The following is a 19,726-nucleotide window of genomic DNA, read 5'->3' as shown; positions in this document are numbered from 1 at the left end:
TAATAACAATAAAATGTACTTTTTTAAGAGGTAAAATGATTAAAATAATAAAAAATAATAAAACAGTAAAATTATATCAACAGGTAAACCCATTTATCACCCAGTGAGAGAGACAGAGACAGAGGGACGAAAAGCACAGTGAGGGGGTGAGAGTACCTTTGGGTGCCACCCCCACCAAACTGTGTTAAATTTACTGTAGATGAGACGAGTATAGTGTCAATTAGGTGTATTGAAATTTTCCCCCTGTTCAGCTGAAAGGGATCAAAGTTAAAGTAAACAAAACTGTAGTTCTGTGTTTTAGACACATTTATTCAACATTTATTCAGAAATCAATGGTTTTAATGGTGAATGCGACCCCCTTTGCTGCAGTTACAGCCTCTAGTCTTTTGTATAAGAGTAGATATTAGAACCTCCTGCGCTTCATAGAGTGGGTTTTTATACTCCTCCGGCTGACACTGGATCTGCTCCAGAGCACCCCAATTCCCCTGGCAATGCTTTTCTATAGGGCTGTGTGAATGCTAATGTCAGCAATGGGTTAACCCGAAAGCAGCAGTATTTGAGATACTTTAGGACAGATGTTCATGAGACTTGCGAGTAGAAATATGATTTCTGTGAATATATTCTTTATTAAAACCATTGTTGAAATCTTGCCACATCAGTTCCTTATCAAACTTCAGGCAAAAAAGGTAAGTGTTAAAACCAGCAGGCTAAAATAATGCTCCTGGACCAATTAACAGCAAAGCACCACAACCTAGTCCTAATCAGTCTGATCATTAACAGCAATTAAAGCAAATGACCAGGGCATGAGCTCCCCACTGAGGCCAGCAGAGGGAGACATTACACCTGTCTCTTGTACGTTGTATAAGAATATATGGAAAATACTGCCCTCTAGTGTCTGACTGTGGAGCACAGTCTCACTGTACCGTTCAGAAGAAATTCCATTAATATATATTTAAATATATCAAATAAGTTCTGCATAATTCAATGGTTAAGAGGTAAATAAAGGCATTCAGAGAAGTGATTAGGTGTGAAAGGCTCCCTGCTGGTTTGGAGCTGGATAGCCATGACCGATATTAATCCAGTTTGTTCACCCTTAGCTGCTGTAACACCTTCCAGGCTTCTGGGAAGACTTTGCACTAAATCCTCACATTTCTGTGAGGATTTGATTGCATCCAGCAAAAAAGAAATAAATAAATACAAATGAACGAGGTCACAAACTCCACTCCAACTCATCCCAAATGTATTGGCTGGAGCTCCATCATTCCAGAACCTAGTTCCACCGTCCCACAGCCCAACACTTGGGGGCTTAATGCCTCTCTAGCTGATGCTTGCCATTGGGCATTGGTAACCCCAGGCTAATGTACTCCACAGCATCTCAATCTACTGGTCAGAGCTGTATGTGTGCATTTTAATGCCTATGCCTGGTCATATGTCACAGTAGCCACTAAAACCACAGTAATTAGTAGACGACAGTAACCAAAATCTTTTATTAAACATTTCCTTTCATGTACAACTAAACTGAAAAATAAAACTGTACAAATCTCACATCTTTCATTACTTTAGAAAACAACGATCAAATACTGCATTTTTTTTTATAGGTCTGGTTATATATGACAGATTCTTCAGTGAAGATCCTCTGTGATGTGATATCAGCGGGACATCATCCTCACAAACTCTAAAGGGGAAAGAAGGAGAAATGGGTGAGGATTTGACCTAACGAATTGACCTAAGATGGGGGAAATGGTCACTAGTGGCATCCAGTACCAGTCCTATGCACTGTTTTTTTTTTTCTTCTAACCATTTACTGTATATCTGTAGTTCTAAAACATCCAATCCAAAAAGTTTTCAGGAACAACTGAAAGCAGGAAAAATCCGAGCAGGAAATAATATGCTGCAGATTTTAAGGGGGGATCCAGAGGGCCTTGGGTACGCCTGTATGACTGCTACAGTAATAGCAGATGATATAAAGACTGGCTATCTCACACTACTCTCTTCTGATTATGCTGATTATTTTTATGTCCATTGCATACTAAACTGATGACTAGGGATCATCCACTACACGATACGTTCACCAGTCTGTAGACATCTTCTCATCCATTAATAGGCAGTTTGTCCCTCCTTTGCTGCAGCCACAGCTTCTACTCTTCTGAGAAGGCTTTACACTAGATCTGCGTTTCTTAATCCTGTTCCAGGTGACCCACAAGCACTGCACGGTTTCAAGTTCTCCTCAACTCAACACACCTGATCCAGCTCATCAACACATAATCCAACCCTTCATGAGCTGGATCAGGTGTGTCGCAGTGGATCGCCAGGTGCAGAATTAAGAAACATGGCACTAGATGTTGAAACACTGCCTGTGAGGATTCAACTGCATTCAGCCATTAGAGCATTAGTGGGGTCAGGTACTGATGTTCAGTGATACGTTCTGGATCACAAACACCACTACAACTGTTGTTTGTTGGCTTGATGTTGGGGTGTGAAACTGGCTTGATGCCCTACTAAAAAGGTACTGTAGAATCTGCGCTCTGCATAAGCTCAACCACATACAGTGTGGCAGTGTGTTCACAGAACTGGCACTGTGGTCTAATAAAGATTTTTTTATATATTTCCGGACCTTCAAAGTCCACTTGGCCGTCTCCATTGAGGTCCACATCCCGGATGATCTCGTCAATCTCTTTGGGGTTCAGCTGTTCCCCCATCAGCTTCTTCATGGCTTCCCTCAGTTCAGTAATACTGATCTGTCCATCGCCGTTCGAGTCGAACTGCACAACAACACAACACAGGTCAGTAAATACTGATGTGGAGATACTTAGGAATTGTCTCAAAGAGAGAGAGCGTGGATCTAAGCTTTTACAGAAAGGTGCTACATGTGTTCCTGCAGTCCATGAAGGCCTACAGAAGTGCATTAGTTATATGAAGAACGGTGTGAAATTTAAATAAGTGCTGTATGATTGAGTGTTAGATCCAGCAAAGTTAGAAATACAATAAAATATGTCTCTAGAACTGCTAATTAGGCCCTATTTTTCCAATGGGACCATTTAATCAACACCCATGTGTTAAATAAGCTCTATTATTGTGGACATTTATCACCATTAGCTTAATCCTAATGAAATTTCTAAAGAAATCTCTTTTATCAGGCTTTTGGAAATGTAATATTATCTTCCCAGGGCTAATATAATATAAACAAAGGCTACCTTTGATGCAATTTACATTCCATCCATGTAAGCCCCAGATGAGGATGTACCTCTTTGAATGCATCTCTTAACTCTTTGACACCGATCATGTCTGCAGTTTCTGCAAGCATTTTGGGCCCCATCAGCTCCACAAAGTCTTCAAAGTCGATTTTACCCCCACCTACAAAGCACACACACACACACACAGAATAGCAGTTATTAAATTGATGACCACTGGGTGGAGAGTGATTACTTCAGCATAGCTGGTTCTTAACCCTGGTTAAGGAGTACCCTTGCCTTAATTTATTCAAACACAAGTAGGGGTGGCTGGATCAGGTAGATACAGGTGTTTTACAGACAACACAAAAATGTCAAAGGCAGGGATACTCCAGAGCCAAAATTGAGAACCAGTGTGCTTTAGGGCATTTTCACACTCGTCCTAAATACACAAGTCTGCACTCAGGGCTGCACCCTCATATGAACCGTGGATCGATGGTGCAATTTCGAACATCACTTAAAAAATAGTAGGACCTCACTTTTCTCATTTTGCTTGGATACAAACACTCAGTGCTTTCTGGAGTCATGGCAATTCACAGAGCAGGAACACCTGCAAACAAGGAACCGTTTTCATAGGACAAGGTTCTTAGCCAAGCTATTGATAAGTAGAAGCACTTGACCGAATTCTCCGAGCGTACTAGTGTGAAAAAGTAGTAGTGTGTAAACGCCCTTAGTGTGGTGTGATTTGTGCATCTGTGTGTCTGGCTTGTGATGTGACTCACAGATTTGCTGACTCAACTCGATGAGCTCCATCTCTGTAGGCATGTATCCCATAGTCCTCATGCACTCGCCCAGGTCCCTACAGTTGATGTAGCCTTTGTTCCTGTCAAACTCTTTAAAGGCCTCCCGCAGTTCTGCAGACACCAGAAAATGGCACGGTAATGTAGGCAGACAGTTTGCGCATGTGAAGTGGATTGAATTGGCTAATTGGTGGAGTATGAGCTTCCATTACTCGTTAGCTACATTAGTACCATAGTACCACTTTAAAGGTGCCAAAGAATGCTCAAATTTACCATTTAAAATATTATATTATATATTAAATATTAATATTATATAAATACTATATTAAATGTAAAAATAGTTCATATATAATAAGTTTGGTTGAGGATAGAAATGCCCAGATTTTACAAGCCTATTTACCAACCTGCCTGCAAAATTGATTTTCCTTTTGTGAGCTCTTCTTCTACTGGCTGGTTTATGACACAGTCACATAGCGTAGTTTTATCACTGTAACAGAAACACTGTAATTATTTTTTGTAATTATTCCTGAGTTTTGCTGTCCTCTTGTTGTGTTGTCTCAGCATGATGTGCTGCTAGCAAGCCAAAGTGATTGTAGCTGAGTTAACTTTTAGCCTAGCACTTTCTTGCGTTCCTGGACTTGACTTTAATGAGTCTGACTGGTAAAAAGCTGAGCTAGTTGAGGTTGTTTTCAAGGGAGCGGACAATAGAGAGAAGCAATGGTAAAGGCTGGTCTGCTAGTCTTAGCTTTTAGCCTAGCAAGAACCCTTGTTTGCTGCCCCAGCTTTCACTTTCCTTTGTGCCAAGTTCACGCTCACCTTCTGCGGACACTGGCACAGGGAAAGCTGTGGTGACAAGGCCTGGAGTCTGGAGGTGATGTTCTGCTCTCCAGTATGAACACCACCATATTCTCTTCACAGTTCACTCTTTCGCCAGCTCTGACAGCTCTGACTAGTAAATAGGGATTTTGGCAATGTTGGGGGTGTAATTCTAACATGCCAAGACTGTGATGTAACAATTTTAGTGTTTTGAAATTGGCTCGTTTTTCAGCTCTGTTTTGGTTATGCTGGATTTTTGTTCGATTAGGGAGGAAACCATGGTTTGTCAGTTCCATATACCCAACTATACCCAACGATGCAAAGATAACTGCAGTTGTCCATTCTAGGGCACCTTTAACCTGAGAGGCAATATACTGTAATAAAAGGAATTCTTCAGTGGATGTTTCTACAAGTACCTTCTATCTCCTCGGGCCGGAGCTCCCTGTCCTGTTGCATGTGAGTAAAGTGACACAACAAAAACATTAATTTAGACACGTTTATCTGATCACAAACATTCGCTCTCCTTGCTTTCCTCTCCATCTCTCTATCCCAGACCATTTACATCATGCTAAGCATCCCACTAATGCTAAAACTTGTAACTCTTGTAAATATGCAAAAGGTGAGTGGGTCAAGGAGGTTTAAAGAGACGAGAACATGAACATGTGGAAGCGTTATATAGGGCAGGACATCCTGTATTCTGCCATCAGTTATGTACACGATGTGCATTAGTACACTGTTCAGCATGGCGACTAGATTACTGGGGAGGGTGTTGCATGGCAGCAGGCACAGATAAGGAGATTTAGTAGGTTTAGCTTGAGGAAGACCCTTAACAACACACACACACACACACGCACACACGCAATGTTCACACTGTGACCGCAGTGGGTGACGTTGTTTGATTGAGTACCACAGGAGAAAATCCCAGGGCTGATTCTCTTCTTCCATTTACAGCTTTAGTTATAATACCCAATACTGTATATTACATACTGGCTACACACACACACATACATACGCCCTCATCCATACTGCCCCCAGTGGATTACGAAGGGTTGAACCCAGGCAAACTGCAACTGCGGCTCAATCCTTTCTTGTTCATTTGGGTCACGCTACCATTCCATGTATATTATCTGATGTGGTGGGGATCAATGTAGGATGCCAAAAGCCAAAATGCATACTCTTAACTCTCATAACTCTTAAGTAATGCCGTAGAAGAACCACCTTTGGTTCCATGTAGATCCATGTTTAAAACAGAGACGTGTGAGTGTGAAGAATCCTTAAATTGGTAAATAATTCACAAACTCACAAACATGGTTCTTTATGGAAGGTTCTTGAGGAGAAAACCTCTTCGCCTCCCTCATCTGTGAATTTCACAGTAATTGGATGGATATTTCTCCAGATTCACCCTGAAGACTGGTTTTGTATCATACAAGTAACTCTCCATCGTAAGTGTGTTTGCTTACTGAGTCATGTGTATAAATCCAGTCAGTGGGGAACTCTCAGGGCTTTCTAGGCCTTAAGAAAAGACCTAATGATTTTTGGTCGTTTTCAAAATAATCGTGCTTGATTTTACAACTGTAAAGAATTCTAGTCTTTTTCTCAGTGTTGGGACACAAGTAATCAAGTGGCGAGAGTGCCGAGGCCGCAGTGGTGTTATTCCTGTCCTCGCCTGCTAACTTGACCTCCCTACTCCTCGCTGGATAGCAGACTGACGCTAGCGCTGAGTTGCATGTTTAACCAGCATAGCTGGGGTAGCCTTTGGGTAGCCAACATCGACTGTTGTTATTGTGTTGTGTTGAGCGAGAGCCAGCGTAATCAAATAGTATTAAGACTAGCATTAATGCTTTTATTCAACATATGTTAAATATATATAAATATAAATATTTATATATGTATAAATATATACAACATATACAATTCCCTTGTGGCTCCTAACTAACATTAGCTCTTTATTGTTTTGTGATCATCTGTGGGCAGCACAGATTGCTACTAGCTACCCAGTCCATGGTCCACTGATCAGTTTGTACTGCGCATGTGGGAACCTGCTCAGAGATAGGTGGATCAATTTTATTGGAAATATGTCGCTGTAGTTCCACAGGGCATTGTAAATATGCCACTGACTATAGCAGTCTAACCAGGGTTCAGTCAGTTTTTAGAAAGCAGCAACAGCAGCTCTAAGCCAGATCTTATTAGTGAAAGTGTCAACCTGCTATTAATGACCTTTATAAGCCTCAGATCAAACATGGAATGTCATTTACAAGCTTCAAATATCTCTGTTTTTAATCCAAATGTCTACGGACATACTACTAGTATACCATAGGATGTTGTATTATCATACAGGTCGTACAAACATTTGTGGGCTGCACTGAACATCTAGTTTGTTCTCACTTTCAGATGGATATAAGAATTGTATGATTATTTCTAATTTCTTATAAACTTATTTATAGATTTTGAATTCTTTTATGCAGTGAAATTGTCTTGTGAGCTGAAGATTCTCCCACTTCATCAATTTGAGATGAGATGTGAAACTAAATGGGTATACTGATGAAGGATGATGGTTGTTCAGGGCACAAGGACGATGCACATGGTTGAAGTGGTCAACTGTTAAAACAGCGATGCTTGGGATGGAAATTGTGGTTCTATATACATACGATCCGTGTCTGGACGAAGCCCTGCCTCAGGAAGACGCATGCAGGCCCGACGATGTTGTGCAGCATAGTGCAGTTTTGGACCAACGCACTGAAAGGCTGCTTAAACTCAGAGTTTACCTCCTCGTCTTCATCGTCCTCCAGCTGCAGTGACCCTGCCCCATTCCCTTCAGCCACACCCTTGGGGTGGGGCCACACATCAGTCAAGACATATGAAATAATTAGTGCCTGCTTTGGATCCGTCGTAGCTAACTGCAGCCTCGCAGACCAATGGTGTGAAGCCTCAGGCTTTGGCAGAAGAAGCCCCTGTTTCCTAGTTTGGGTGCATGGAAAGGGGAAGGCTTAAGGTCAGCTATCTCCATAAACACAGCATTGACATAAAGAACCTGACTAACTAGCTGGTTAACTTCTTCTGCCCAGTCTGAGGGCTTGGTCTGTGGAGGTACAGCCATAGGTCACCTCTTTGGACACAGAACACGTACCTAACTGCAAAGCTGTCACACATATTGTGAGATACCTTCAACGAAATGCAGCTGAAGCATAAGCTTAATTTAATGTAGTAAAGCTTGAAAACTTGTGACTGAATTCAGCTAATTTAAGCTGCGCCAATTGCTGAGATATTCAACCATCATAGGAAAACATTGGCAAAAGAATGGGACGGTTTGGAGAACCACACTCGAGCCTGAGGGGTATAATAGATGTAAAACATAAAGCATAAAACTATGCTATTAGTTTTATGATTGTGCCAAATTTGAAAATGTGACCTGTAGAGACATCTAAAAAAATTACAGACACATCTCAGTGCCTTCTTATGGGAGTGTTTTGGCCACAGTAGTCCTGTACAAATACTATTGCACTTATCCAAAAGCTCTACATGAGCCCAAGAGTCACCAGGAATGACGCATGAATCAAAGTTGGAACTAGAAGAAGAACAACTGCCTACTACAACCACACTAACTATTGCTATTGTGGCTGAATGCCATCAAATCCTCATAACAACATCTAACATAAAGGCTTCCCCGAATCTCCAAGAGAATGGCAAGCTACACTGATGCAAAGACAGCCTACTTTCAAGAAGTACATAATTTTATTTGTAGGTTTGGCATCCTCACTATTGGACTATAATGTGGAAAAGAGTTAAAATAAGGGTCTTAAAGGTGTTCAAACTTTTGACTGGTACTGTACTGCACATTATTGGCTTACTAAAGCACTGTTATGAGATACAGATCATGAACTGTCTCCTATAAACCATTTTTTTAAATTGTAGACATGTTCTAACACACATCACCACAGCTTCTCCAACAAAGCCTTACCTTCTTCATGTTCTGCCTCATTGCTGGATTGGTGCAGTTCCCCATCACTGTACTTCCTCAGAGTTGTGCTGCTCTTTCTTGCTTCTTTTGCTTATCTCACTCTCTACTCTAGAGTGTTCACTCTTTCTAGGTGTTCAGTCTACAGAAGTGGGCAGTTATGTGACCTTGAGCTTCATTCATATTAATAGCCCTCATATTAAGAAAGACAGTCTTTATAGTCAAACACTCAGTCCCCGGTTTGCACCTGAAGCCTCTCTGTGACCTTCACTCATCTCTAAACACACTCCGGTTAGTGTGAGCTAACCTCACCTCTCTCTCTCTATCTTTTTACATCCTTCCCATCACTCCCTGAGCCATCCTTCTCTTTCTGCACCTTCTTACTAAGGCTAGCACTGCTGTCATAGACTGTTGGCCCATGCAAATGACTTGAGCAAGAAGGATGAGAGAGAAAGTGAGAGAGAGAGAGAGAGGGAGAGGGAGAGAGCGTAGGGTGGGGCGAACGAGTGAGTAGATGGAAAAAATGAAGCCTCTTTAATCCCACATTCCAGATTAAAGATGCAGAGTAATGGAGATGATGGTGGTGAGGGAGCAGGATGGAGAGTAAGGCGATTGGGAAAAGGGAGAGAGAGAGAGAGAGAGAGAGAGAGAGAGAGAGAGAGAGAGAGAGAGAGAGAGATTGATTGTATGTCCTGCACTATATGTCCAAATGTTTGCAGACACCCCTTTTAAATGACTGCATTCAGCTACTTGACGTTACACTACATTGCTGATACAGATGTGCAAATGCACACACACACACACAGCTTGGCTAGTTTCTGTAGAAGTCCTGCCAAAAGAATAGGACTCTCTGGAAGAGACAAACATGAGCCCATTGGCACCATGCTGCCTAATGCCAGGCATGGGCTAGAGGGATATAAAGCTCCCCAGCATTGAGCTGTGGAGCAGTGGAAGAACTGTGTTGAGATGAATTCAATCAAATCTTGTAGCAGGCTAAGCTCTTTGATTTTGGAATGAGCAAGTGTCCCAATACTTTTGACAAAATGACAACTTTACAGAAGAAGGAAACAAAGTTCTGAACTTTCAATGGAGGCCAATGTAAAAAGATTTCAGTCCGAGTCATTTTGGAGCATTTCTATTGGTCCATTCTTCATGACAAGAGGTCAGGACACAATGTAAATAACAGCTGCCAGACTGACATTATGTCACAAAGTGAAAAATGGCAGTGTATTTTGTATGTATGCCGTTTGTATGTGTGTGTGCTGGGCTGTGCCTCCAGGCGCATGCATTAATCCTAATGTAATCACACGCCACTGTGCAGTAATGCAGCAAACCTTGACCCGCGATCTATGCTTTTAGTTTACTGAAACTCACCTTCTATTACAAGCCGACCTGGGTTATAATCAACGGTAATCCACCTCCCACCAAACACACATACACAAACACATTTACAAACACATTTATCTGTATTTTTCTCAAATATGAAGCTTTGGGAGGTTATTCTTCACACATCATATGTGGTGTAAGCTGCAGTTGTACACAAAGGTTTGAGCACCATTATAAATGACATGAAACAAAAAATGACAGAAAAGGGCCTTATTCACCAATTGCTCTTAATACTAATTCGTGCAGTTTTCTCAAAGATTCTGACATTCAGCAGTGCTTCCTTATTTGGGATTTGTTTTTTGCTTCACATTTTATGAGAACAGTGGGATCCATCATTATAAGAGCTGAGCTGTGAACAATTCCGCACTTTATAAATAACCTGACAAAGACGTTTTGTTAATACCTTTCTCAAATTTCTTGCATTTTCTTTGATGTTTAGGTCAGGACTGTAAGGGCCACTCCAAAAGCTTCACGTTGAGTCTTTTTAGGTAGCCGCTGCTGGATGTTGAGGCACATTTTGGATAATTCTTTTCAGCTTCAGCCTTTTTAACAGATCGTTATACATTTGCATCCAGTACTAGCATTTCCTAGTATTCCAAAGGTAATCCATTCCTCCCTCCACCCATGCAATATTGCCAGTGCCACTGGCAGCAGCACAACCCCAAAGCATGGTAGGTCAACACCTGTTTCACAGTTGGTGAGGTATGCTTTTCATGAATGCACTTCCTTTCTTTCTCCAAATGTATTTTTGCTACATGTCAGTCCACAGCACTTTTTTCACTCAGCAAAACCTTCCTATGAGAAGTATGTTTTTGAGGTCGTATAGAGCTCCTATTGACCTCCATGGTCAGAACTACCCAGAACAACCATTCCCTAATAACAGTCTGCACTATAAAAACTGCAGCCTTGGAAAATGGAGGCTATATTTTCTGAGAGTTAGTATGGGTTTTGCAAAATCAGAGAATTAATAAAGCTTCCTCTTATTTTTTACATCTTACATTTACATTTATGGCATTTAGCAGACGCTCTTATCCAGAGCGACTTACAAGGTAACTCGTATTACAGAGGTGGGTCAGTGTAGTGTTAGGAGTCTTGCCCAAGGACTCGTATTGGTGTAACGCAGCACCACAGTCACCCAGACCGGGAATCAAACCCTGGTCTCCCACATGGTGTGGTAGCTCAGTGGCTGGTAGTGGTGTTATCTGTTGCGCCACACCAACCACTACATCTTAGTCTTCTTACAGCATACATCATGTTCAAGAATGCACTGATAAGATCATAGCATCAGCTCAGGGTCTGCATGCTGTGTGTGTGTGTTCATCCAAGTTCAGATTAGGTCACACTTGCAGCAGCTTGCCATAGGATTGTTTATGACCAGATGGGCAGTGATGTGCTAGCCATTTTTAGACAGCTTCACATGAGCAACTGTGTGTGTGTGTGTGTGTGTGTGTGTGTGTGTGTGTGTGTGTGTGTGTGTATTTGTGTGTATTTGTGTGTACCGAATACAGTGTATACCACTGTATGCAGTAGTAGTTATACTCTGATTATCTATACGATCAGAGTAATGTCTGACTTAAACTATACATCTTACAGCAGCATAGCAATACTGTACTGAGATTTCTATGAGGTGTCATTAACCATGTAAACCTTTGGCCTATCATTCAGTTTATATTAACATTAAACATTTCTGGGAAAAATCGAATGTATACAATTTGCCATGTATACCCCATGTTACGCCACTATCTGTATCTATATCAGTTTAGTACTCTACATATCTGTGTCTGTATTAAGATTTGCACTGGATGTGGGGGTGGCCTAAACCTACAGTGTTGTGTTTAGGTCCTTTGAGCAGCATTTCATTATGCCTGTGTGGTTTAGGAACAGCAAAGAGCAACAAAAAGCATGTTTATATATGTATTTTAATTGATTTATTTATTGAAGCCCCACCAGGAGAGATCTGCTACCATGTGCACTATGTGTGATCTGCATTCAGTGGCAGCTCTGCTTAGAAATTGCAGGGGGATGTTTTCAGTCAATAAATTTGTGAATATAAGCATATTGTGTGGATTGTGATGTGCATGGGAGGGGGGTGTAGTTTTGTAGCTCTGCAAGGCAGTGGTTGGGTCAAAAGGTTGCTTAAGTAAATAAGCAACAGTGTAAATGTAAACCTTACATGCCCAGGTTATAACACTGCCTCCACCATGTTTGACAGTAGTCCATACGACATCCCTACTTAAAACTGTCCATTTCCAGTGACTGGACCACTGGACAAGGCTATCATCTGATGTTACTAAAAAAGGTTTAGCTTATCCCTAATCTAATTAACTAACCCTGGTGATACAGCCCTCATCCAGGAAGGTGAGTGTTTGAGGTTGGGTTTCCCTTCTCGCTGCTGATAAAATGTCAATACTAAGTGATTACGCCGCCCATGTAAGACAATCCTAGCATGAGAATGTAATACTATAAGCCAAAGATGGCGGTCTGGCTTAGTGCGAGAGGACAGGCCTGCTCGTGTTAAGACACCTCATTTAATCTTTGATCTCGTGTCAGTCAGTCACCTCACCGCTTGACTGGGAGGGAACTTATCTGTGTCCGAAATCGCCACTTCTATCTTCACTGTGCAAGACTGCTTCCACAAACATCTTCTTCATGGAAGAGTCAGTACACCAGTATTGGCTGCCCATTGTAAGGCAAAGTGCTGTATAAATAAATGTTTACTTACTTACATACTCATAAGAAGGAAACCTTAACTGTGGCCTCATCGCAAAACTCAAAATTCGAAGTATGCTACAGAACTTTTGGGAATTTTGGGAACAAGTGCTGTGCAATTAGATCACTCAAAACTTATATACAACATACATATACAACTAAAAGTGTACCCCTACAAATGTGTTACATTTGCACAAAGATATGTTGTATATATTATCCTATTCACACTACAGCTCCCATCCACCAGTGGTGCTGTTTTGCAAAATACACCCTACCTACACTATCTGCCAACAGTGTAGCTACAGCTATGTCTGTGCTGCTTTTCTGCATTATGGAGCTTAAAAAAAAAAAAGCCAATAATGGATGGAATCTCCTGCAGAAACGGCAAAGTTTCATATTTTACTGGGATTAAGTGGAGGATTAGGGTTAAAGTTAGGGTTAAGGTTAGAACCGGATGGGCAATTCTGGTCCTGTAGGGGTGCTCAAGCGTACCTGATTTGACTCACCTGTTAATTGGCAGGTTTAGTAGGCCTGTTAGAGCAGGACAATCAGCAAGCAGTGCTGGAGATTCTGGCCCATGTTGCCCACCCCTGGGTTGGGGATTGGGTGAGGGATATTAGGATTAGAATTAGGTTTAGGTGTAAGGTAATACAATTTCGCTGGTTGTTTGTCTCATTCTCTGTTCAGATGGTTTGATTTCTGAGTGCGTCAGTAACTGATGCAGATGTACAATGGTGCATTTATTCATACGCATTGTACAAATCCTAAAATAGTCCTTTAGTCACATATGTACAAATTCCTCTTGAGACCTGGCTGTGATGGGAACTGATTAGGTCAAAATAGAACTATTTGGCCACAACCAGTAAAGGTACATTGGAGAAAACATAGAACTGCATTTCATAAAAAGCATACCTTGCCAACTGTGAATCATGGGGGTGGTGTTACTTCCAGTGGCACTGGAAATATCCTGAATGCAAATATCACACCATATGTTAAAAGGCTGGAACTGAACGAGGATGGCTTTACAACAGGATAATGATCCAAAAATGCCTCCATGTATACCTCACAATCCAACATGGACTTTTTGTAGAGACAAAAAACTGAAGCTGTGGAATGGCCCTGACAGCTTTCTGGCTTAGAACTACAGGCTTTCTGCAAAATAGTGGGTAAAATAAAAAGAAGTACTACTGCAAAAAATACTTTTAGCTGCAAAAAAGCATGTTCAAGCTCTGACAAAGGTGGTATTACTATGTCCTGTATTGTGTAAGGTGCCAAACTTTTGCACAGGCCTACTTGTGCTTACTTTACTTTAGTCTAGTGTAGCTCGTATGGAAATACACATTGCCGTTTCTCAAGGGATTTGGCTGTTGTGAGAGATGCAGGCCTTTCAGGCCATTCATCTTGATGATTAATGCCTTCACTTTCCAAACAAAACATGGATCATATCTTTAGAGAGGGAATAAATTATTAAATAAACAAACAGGAACCACGGGTCACTTCTCAGCGTCTGTCATTTCACAGAGTGTTTCGGTGGGTGAAATAAGAGAGCAGGTTGTGGGTGTATAGGTTGCCATTACCTAATCAGCATGACGAAACACTACACATAAGGTCACTGATACAGAATGTTGAGTAGGCTGACACTGAACACAAGCTCCATAGCTTTCAACCTTGATTGCTTCACTTACGCATTATTTTTGTGTGTAATTTGTGTAATTTGCTGAGACCTGACTAAGTTATGAAGTTAATCACCAGCCTAAACATCAAGTTCTGACTATACTGCTTTTGACTTTGAGCTACAGTACAGGTGAGACAGGCCTTAATGTACACTTTCAGGTAAATGAAGTCAGGTAGAGAAGATGCATATGAGCCGAAGGATCTGAAGGTATGCTAAATAATGCAGCACAGCAAGACGTCAGCCGCCTGACCACAGGGTCACTTGGAGAAATAAGAGTGTGCTCAGGACTTTAGGCCAGGTGCAGAACACAGCTGTGATTCTCACCTAGTCGGGCTGAATTGAAGGTAGTACAGCTACATGAATTTGGATGAACATGTGGCTAAAATGCTGTTCCACGACTTTTCAGTCTCCTGAGATGAAGAACCAAGGTTTTAAAGAACCTTCACTTGAAGTAAAGGTTCTTTACCAAGAACAAACATGGTTCTTTATGGAACCAAAAGTGGTTCTTCTATGGAATCGCTCAAAGGACCCTATGTAACACCTTTACTTTTTTAAGAGGTTTATAATATACCATTCACTCCCTAGCCAATCAGCCATAACATTAAAACCACTGACATGTGAAGTGAATAGCATTGATTATATGGTTATAATGACATGTCAGGTTGTGGAAGCAGGAAAATCGGACAAGCATTGGAATCTGAGCCACTTTGACAAGAACCAAACTAGGATGGTTAGATGACTGGGTCAGAACATCTCCAGAACATCAGGCAGGTCTTGTGGCATGTTCACGGTATGTAGAGGACCAAGTAAGGGCAATCGGTGAACCAGCGACAGGATCATAGACACCCATGATGGCTCATTGATGCAATTCATGGAGGTCCAACCTCACAACTTACAGGACTTGCTTAAAGGATCTGCTGCTAACATCTTGGTGCCCCATACATCAGGACACCTACAGAGGTCTTGTGCAGTCCATGCCTCAAAGGGTCAGAGCTGTATTGGTGGCATGAGGTGGACGTATTCAATATTAAGCAGGTAGTTTTAATGTTATGGCTGATCAGTGTATATGGAGTCTATGCTGCAAAAACAGCCCATTTTGAAATATGTTGTTGTGATGTCCCAAAAACCAGCGCCTGCCTACACCTTAAAGCTGTAAATCCGTCCTCACATCAACCTCACATACTGTATGTTATTAGAATCAAGCAGTAGCTTGTAGGTTTGTGTGGGTATTTGCATTATGTGATCTTACTTGGCCAAAAACTGAGTCCACTATAGGCACTAGGTCGACGTCTTCTTTCTCGCGCTGCTCCTCACTCTCAGCGCCACCGTCCTCCTCCACCTCCTCCTCCCCATCCCCCCGTCTTTCAGGTGGTGCATTCTGCCTTTGTCGCCGTTTAGGCGTAGCATTGCTGCTGAAGGCCTCTACCACTCCCATTTCAAGCTGCTTCCTCTGTTTCTCCACCTTCTTCTTGATGGCAGCTTGAACCTGTGGGCATCAGAAAGCAGGGGTTACTTTAGCTATCACAAACATCTGATCACTTCTGAAGCAGCACTGATTCATAAAAATACACCATATGGACAAAAGTATTTGGACACCTGCTCATTCAATGTGTCTTCTGAAATCAAAGGTATTAAAAAAGAGTTCATCTTGCTTTTGTTGGAGTCTACAACATTTTGGAGCATTGCTGTGAGTATTTGATTGAATTCAGCAACAAGAGCATTAGGGAGGTCAGGGTGATGGATGACCACCTTATTATCTCATCCTCCACTCCTTAGCTCATCCCAAAAGTACTGGATGGAGCACCTTAGTTTCCAGAGAACACAGTAGTTTCATGGCTCCCCAGCTCAATGCTGGGGGGCTTTTTATACCCCTCCAGTACCCCTCCATTAGGCATAGTGCCAATAGGTTCATGTTTACCTGCTCCAGAGAGTAATAGTCTATTGGCGATACTTTTCCACTACAAATCTGTTGTGAAACATGACCTTTTGAATTCTGTGAACAAATATTATCAGATGTGTCACATCATGGGTCAGGGAAGCAGGCCTGGAGCAACTGGAGACTGCTAAATCTGCCTGTCTCAATCTACTAGAGAAATTAGCTTTTTTCATTTTGCCATTTGAGCTGCATGTGGTTCGCTTTGCAACTTACCTGAACTGTCCAACTTTATTTAAGGATTATAAATAAAACATATATTTCTACTAAAGATAAGATAAGATAATCCTTCATTAGTCCCGCAGTGGGGAAATTCTCAGTGTCACAGCAGAAAGGGTAGCAAGTAGATAAATACTTTACACTAAATACACAATATAAATAATAATTTAAAAAGGCAATAACAATATTATTTACAGGTTATTGCAAATGACTCTTAATTGCACGTTGGGGGGGGGGGTGTATTGCACATAGTATTTTTACATTAAGGGACCTCTGTTCCCTGAACATGTGTGTGTGTGTAGTTAAGTGTGTGTGTGTATGTGGTCCGCTGGGAGCAGTGCTGGTTGTGCAGTCTGACGGCAGCAGGAAGGAAGGACCTGCGATACCGCTCCTTCACACACTTGGGGTGAAGCAGCCTGTCACTAAAGGAGCTGCCCAGTGCTGCCAGAGTCTCATGCACGGGGTGGGAGCTGTTCTCCAGCATGGATGCCAGCTTGGCTGTCATCCTCCTGTCTCCCATCACCTGCACTGGGTCTAAAAAGCACCCCAGGACAGAGCCGGACGGCCCTCTTTATGAGTTTGTTCAGTCTCTTATTATCTGCTGTCGAGATGCTACTGCCCCAGCAGACCACTCCATAAAAGATGGCAGATGCCACCACTGTGTCAAGTGGCTTACTAAAGGGCTAACGCTAGCAAGGTAGATAGACCCTAGCTTGTGGTAGACAAGCTGTAAAGACAAAGAGACACTCCTCACACTTAAGTGCTGGTAAGTGATACGAGTTTTTAAAAAAATAAAATATGGCCAATTTAAGTTTTTTTTGTTTGTTTTGTTTTGTTTTGTTTTGTTTTTCAGTTCATGGGTAACAAGGCCTAAAACCAAATCTAGGTTCTTTAGCTAAACAAGACACTTTGAGTGTGTGAAATAATTGTGAATAGATCTCTCCAAGCTTTAAAACGTCAACCAGCCTCAGTGCAACTCGTTGCAGTTAGCAAACCAAGCTAAAATGTGTGCCCCGAAAAACGTATAGCCAGACTAACTTGAATGATTATGCAGTAACTGATTCCAGAGCATTTTTAGTCAAAACACCACCTTACTCACATTTCTCCACTCCACACTCACACCATTAAACTCAGAGCTTACATCATCCATAACTGAATAGTGACCCACATTTCTTGTCCAGTCATGGCATCTCTTTTTAAATAGCCTGAATCATCAGAACCTACTTCATATTTTGAGGAAATCTAATCGGATTCCATTTTCACATTTTCCGCTCAATTGAAAAAAGCAATTGGAGCAATTGGTTTGTTTTTCTGAGCTCATGTGTCCGCACACACACACACACTCACACACTCTCTAACACACTTGGCTTAAGCTCAGCCCTCTACACCTTATACTGATAACCTGACTTGACTTGACTTTATTAATTCATGTTAGCAGCAAAGATACTGAAAAACGAGTGGAGGTTTGCATTAATACTTAATAAACTAATTGACTTTATTTCAGCATCATAACTTTATGTAAAGAATTTAAGTGAATGTAACAGGGTGTGAAAAAGAATGGACAATTTGGATTTTAAACATTTGGCATTTTCTAATGATGCAATAAGAGAAAAACAAATAAACTAAATTAGAAATACACGTTTTTGTGACTTAATATGCAATGCAAATAACATTTAGAGGAATTAACCCCTAATTAACCCCTTGAATTGTAGGAGTATTAGGATTAGTAGTAGGTTTTATACTGTAATCACCATGAATTGCACTGTAATGACTGTAAAAGCATGTAAACAGTGTAATAATGACCTAAAGTTGGCCCACTTTTTGGCCCTAGTAGTTTACCAGGTCAATAAAAACATGACATGCAGGATATTTGGGGCAATTTAGGATAATGCTCTTAAAAATGAAGGTGCTCCAAAGGGTTCTTTGAGTGATGCCACGGAAGAACCATTTTTCATTCCACAGAAAACCATTTTTATGACATATGTGTGAAGAAAAATAAAGGTAAATAAAGGTTCATCACCCTCAAAAATGGTTCTTCTATGTAGCACCATTATTTGTGTAGTTAAACAACTGTTCATTTCTCCTAAAGCAGCCCAAAGTAGAAACAATGTGCAAGCCTTCACATACACACACACACACGCGCACACACACACTCACACACACACTCACCTGTTTTGCTGTTCTCTCTGGCGGAGCACTCATTCCGGCAGCACTGCCTCCCCCTGCTGCTGATCCCTCTCGAATGATCATGAACATCCCGGCGACTATCTGACGCTCTCGCTCGTCCTCTCATACGCTCTCTCTCTCTCTCCCTCTCCCTCTCGCTAACTATCTCTCTCTCTCCCTGAAAGCTAACACCTGTCCTACCCCTCCCTCTGTGCTCCTCTCTAAAGTTTCTACACTGAAGCTTCTGCTCTCTTCCTTTACATCAATCTGCTCTCCTACACTAATTTGAGCTCAAAATTGTAAAAGATGAATGATATCTAGAACCTCACAGATGTGCGGTGGTCTTCTTTAGCAGCTCTGACCTTTTTCAAAAATCAAACCAATCAGATTTAATGTTCTGATACTTCCTTTGTCATTTCTGCCGTTTCTAGCCCTGCAGTGATGTTCCTCATAATGGTCCGTTTTCCGCTTTCCTCCAGGTCCCCTCAGCCCCTCTCTCGGCCTCACCTCATCTCCTTCTCTCCGGGCAGGGCACCGTGGGAGTGTGTTTTATGTGGAGGGGCAGAGAGACTGAAGGATACGGTGTCTGTTCCTAAAGCTCTTTACTTCTCTCTGGTGACATGGTATCCATCAGATACCTCCTTCTCACTTTCCTTATCTTTCATTCTCCTCTCGAGCCTGTAAGGATGAAGGGTAGTCTCTGAGATGTAGGTGGTGGTCTGACGTACTCCGGTTGACCTTCAGGCCAGGTGAGACGAGAAGTTGCTGCAACAGTGAATGGAATACAGTGTGACGTACACACACACACTGCACCTGGATCATTTTTATATTTTTTTTATGTAGATGCTGCACATTATAAACTCCTGATAATAAGGGTACTCTCGCTTTTGTAGCACC

The 19,726-nt window shown here is 41.7% G+C and overlaps 1 protein-coding gene across 1 annotated transcript; it reads right to left on the bottom strand.

The window, feature by feature from the left end:
* Positions 1-1,649: 1,649 nt before the first annotated feature.
* On the bottom strand, positions 1,650-18,919 carry cabp2b (calcium binding protein 2b). Its single transcript, XM_072663655.1, has 7 exons — positions 18,833-18,919; positions 15,761-15,997; positions 5,203-5,233; positions 3,953-4,084; positions 3,245-3,354; positions 2,615-2,762; positions 1,650-1,675 (listed from the first exon to the last, which is right to left on the bottom strand). Exons 1-7 carry the CDS (start codon positions 18,917-18,919, stop codon positions 1,650-1,652), a joined length of 771 nt encoding a protein of 256 aa, XP_072519756.1.
* Positions 18,920-19,726: the final 807 nt, after the last annotated feature.

The sequence above is a fragment of the Salminus brasiliensis genome, chromosome 19 (assembly GCF_030463535.1).
Source record: "Salminus brasiliensis chromosome 19, fSalBra1.hap2, whole genome shotgun sequence".
NCBI classification, from domain to species: Eukaryota; Metazoa; Chordata; class Actinopteri; order Characiformes; family Bryconidae; genus Salminus; species Salminus brasiliensis.
Note: the sequence above shows the minus strand (reverse complement) of the source record. Positions and strands in the feature narration are given on the sequence as shown.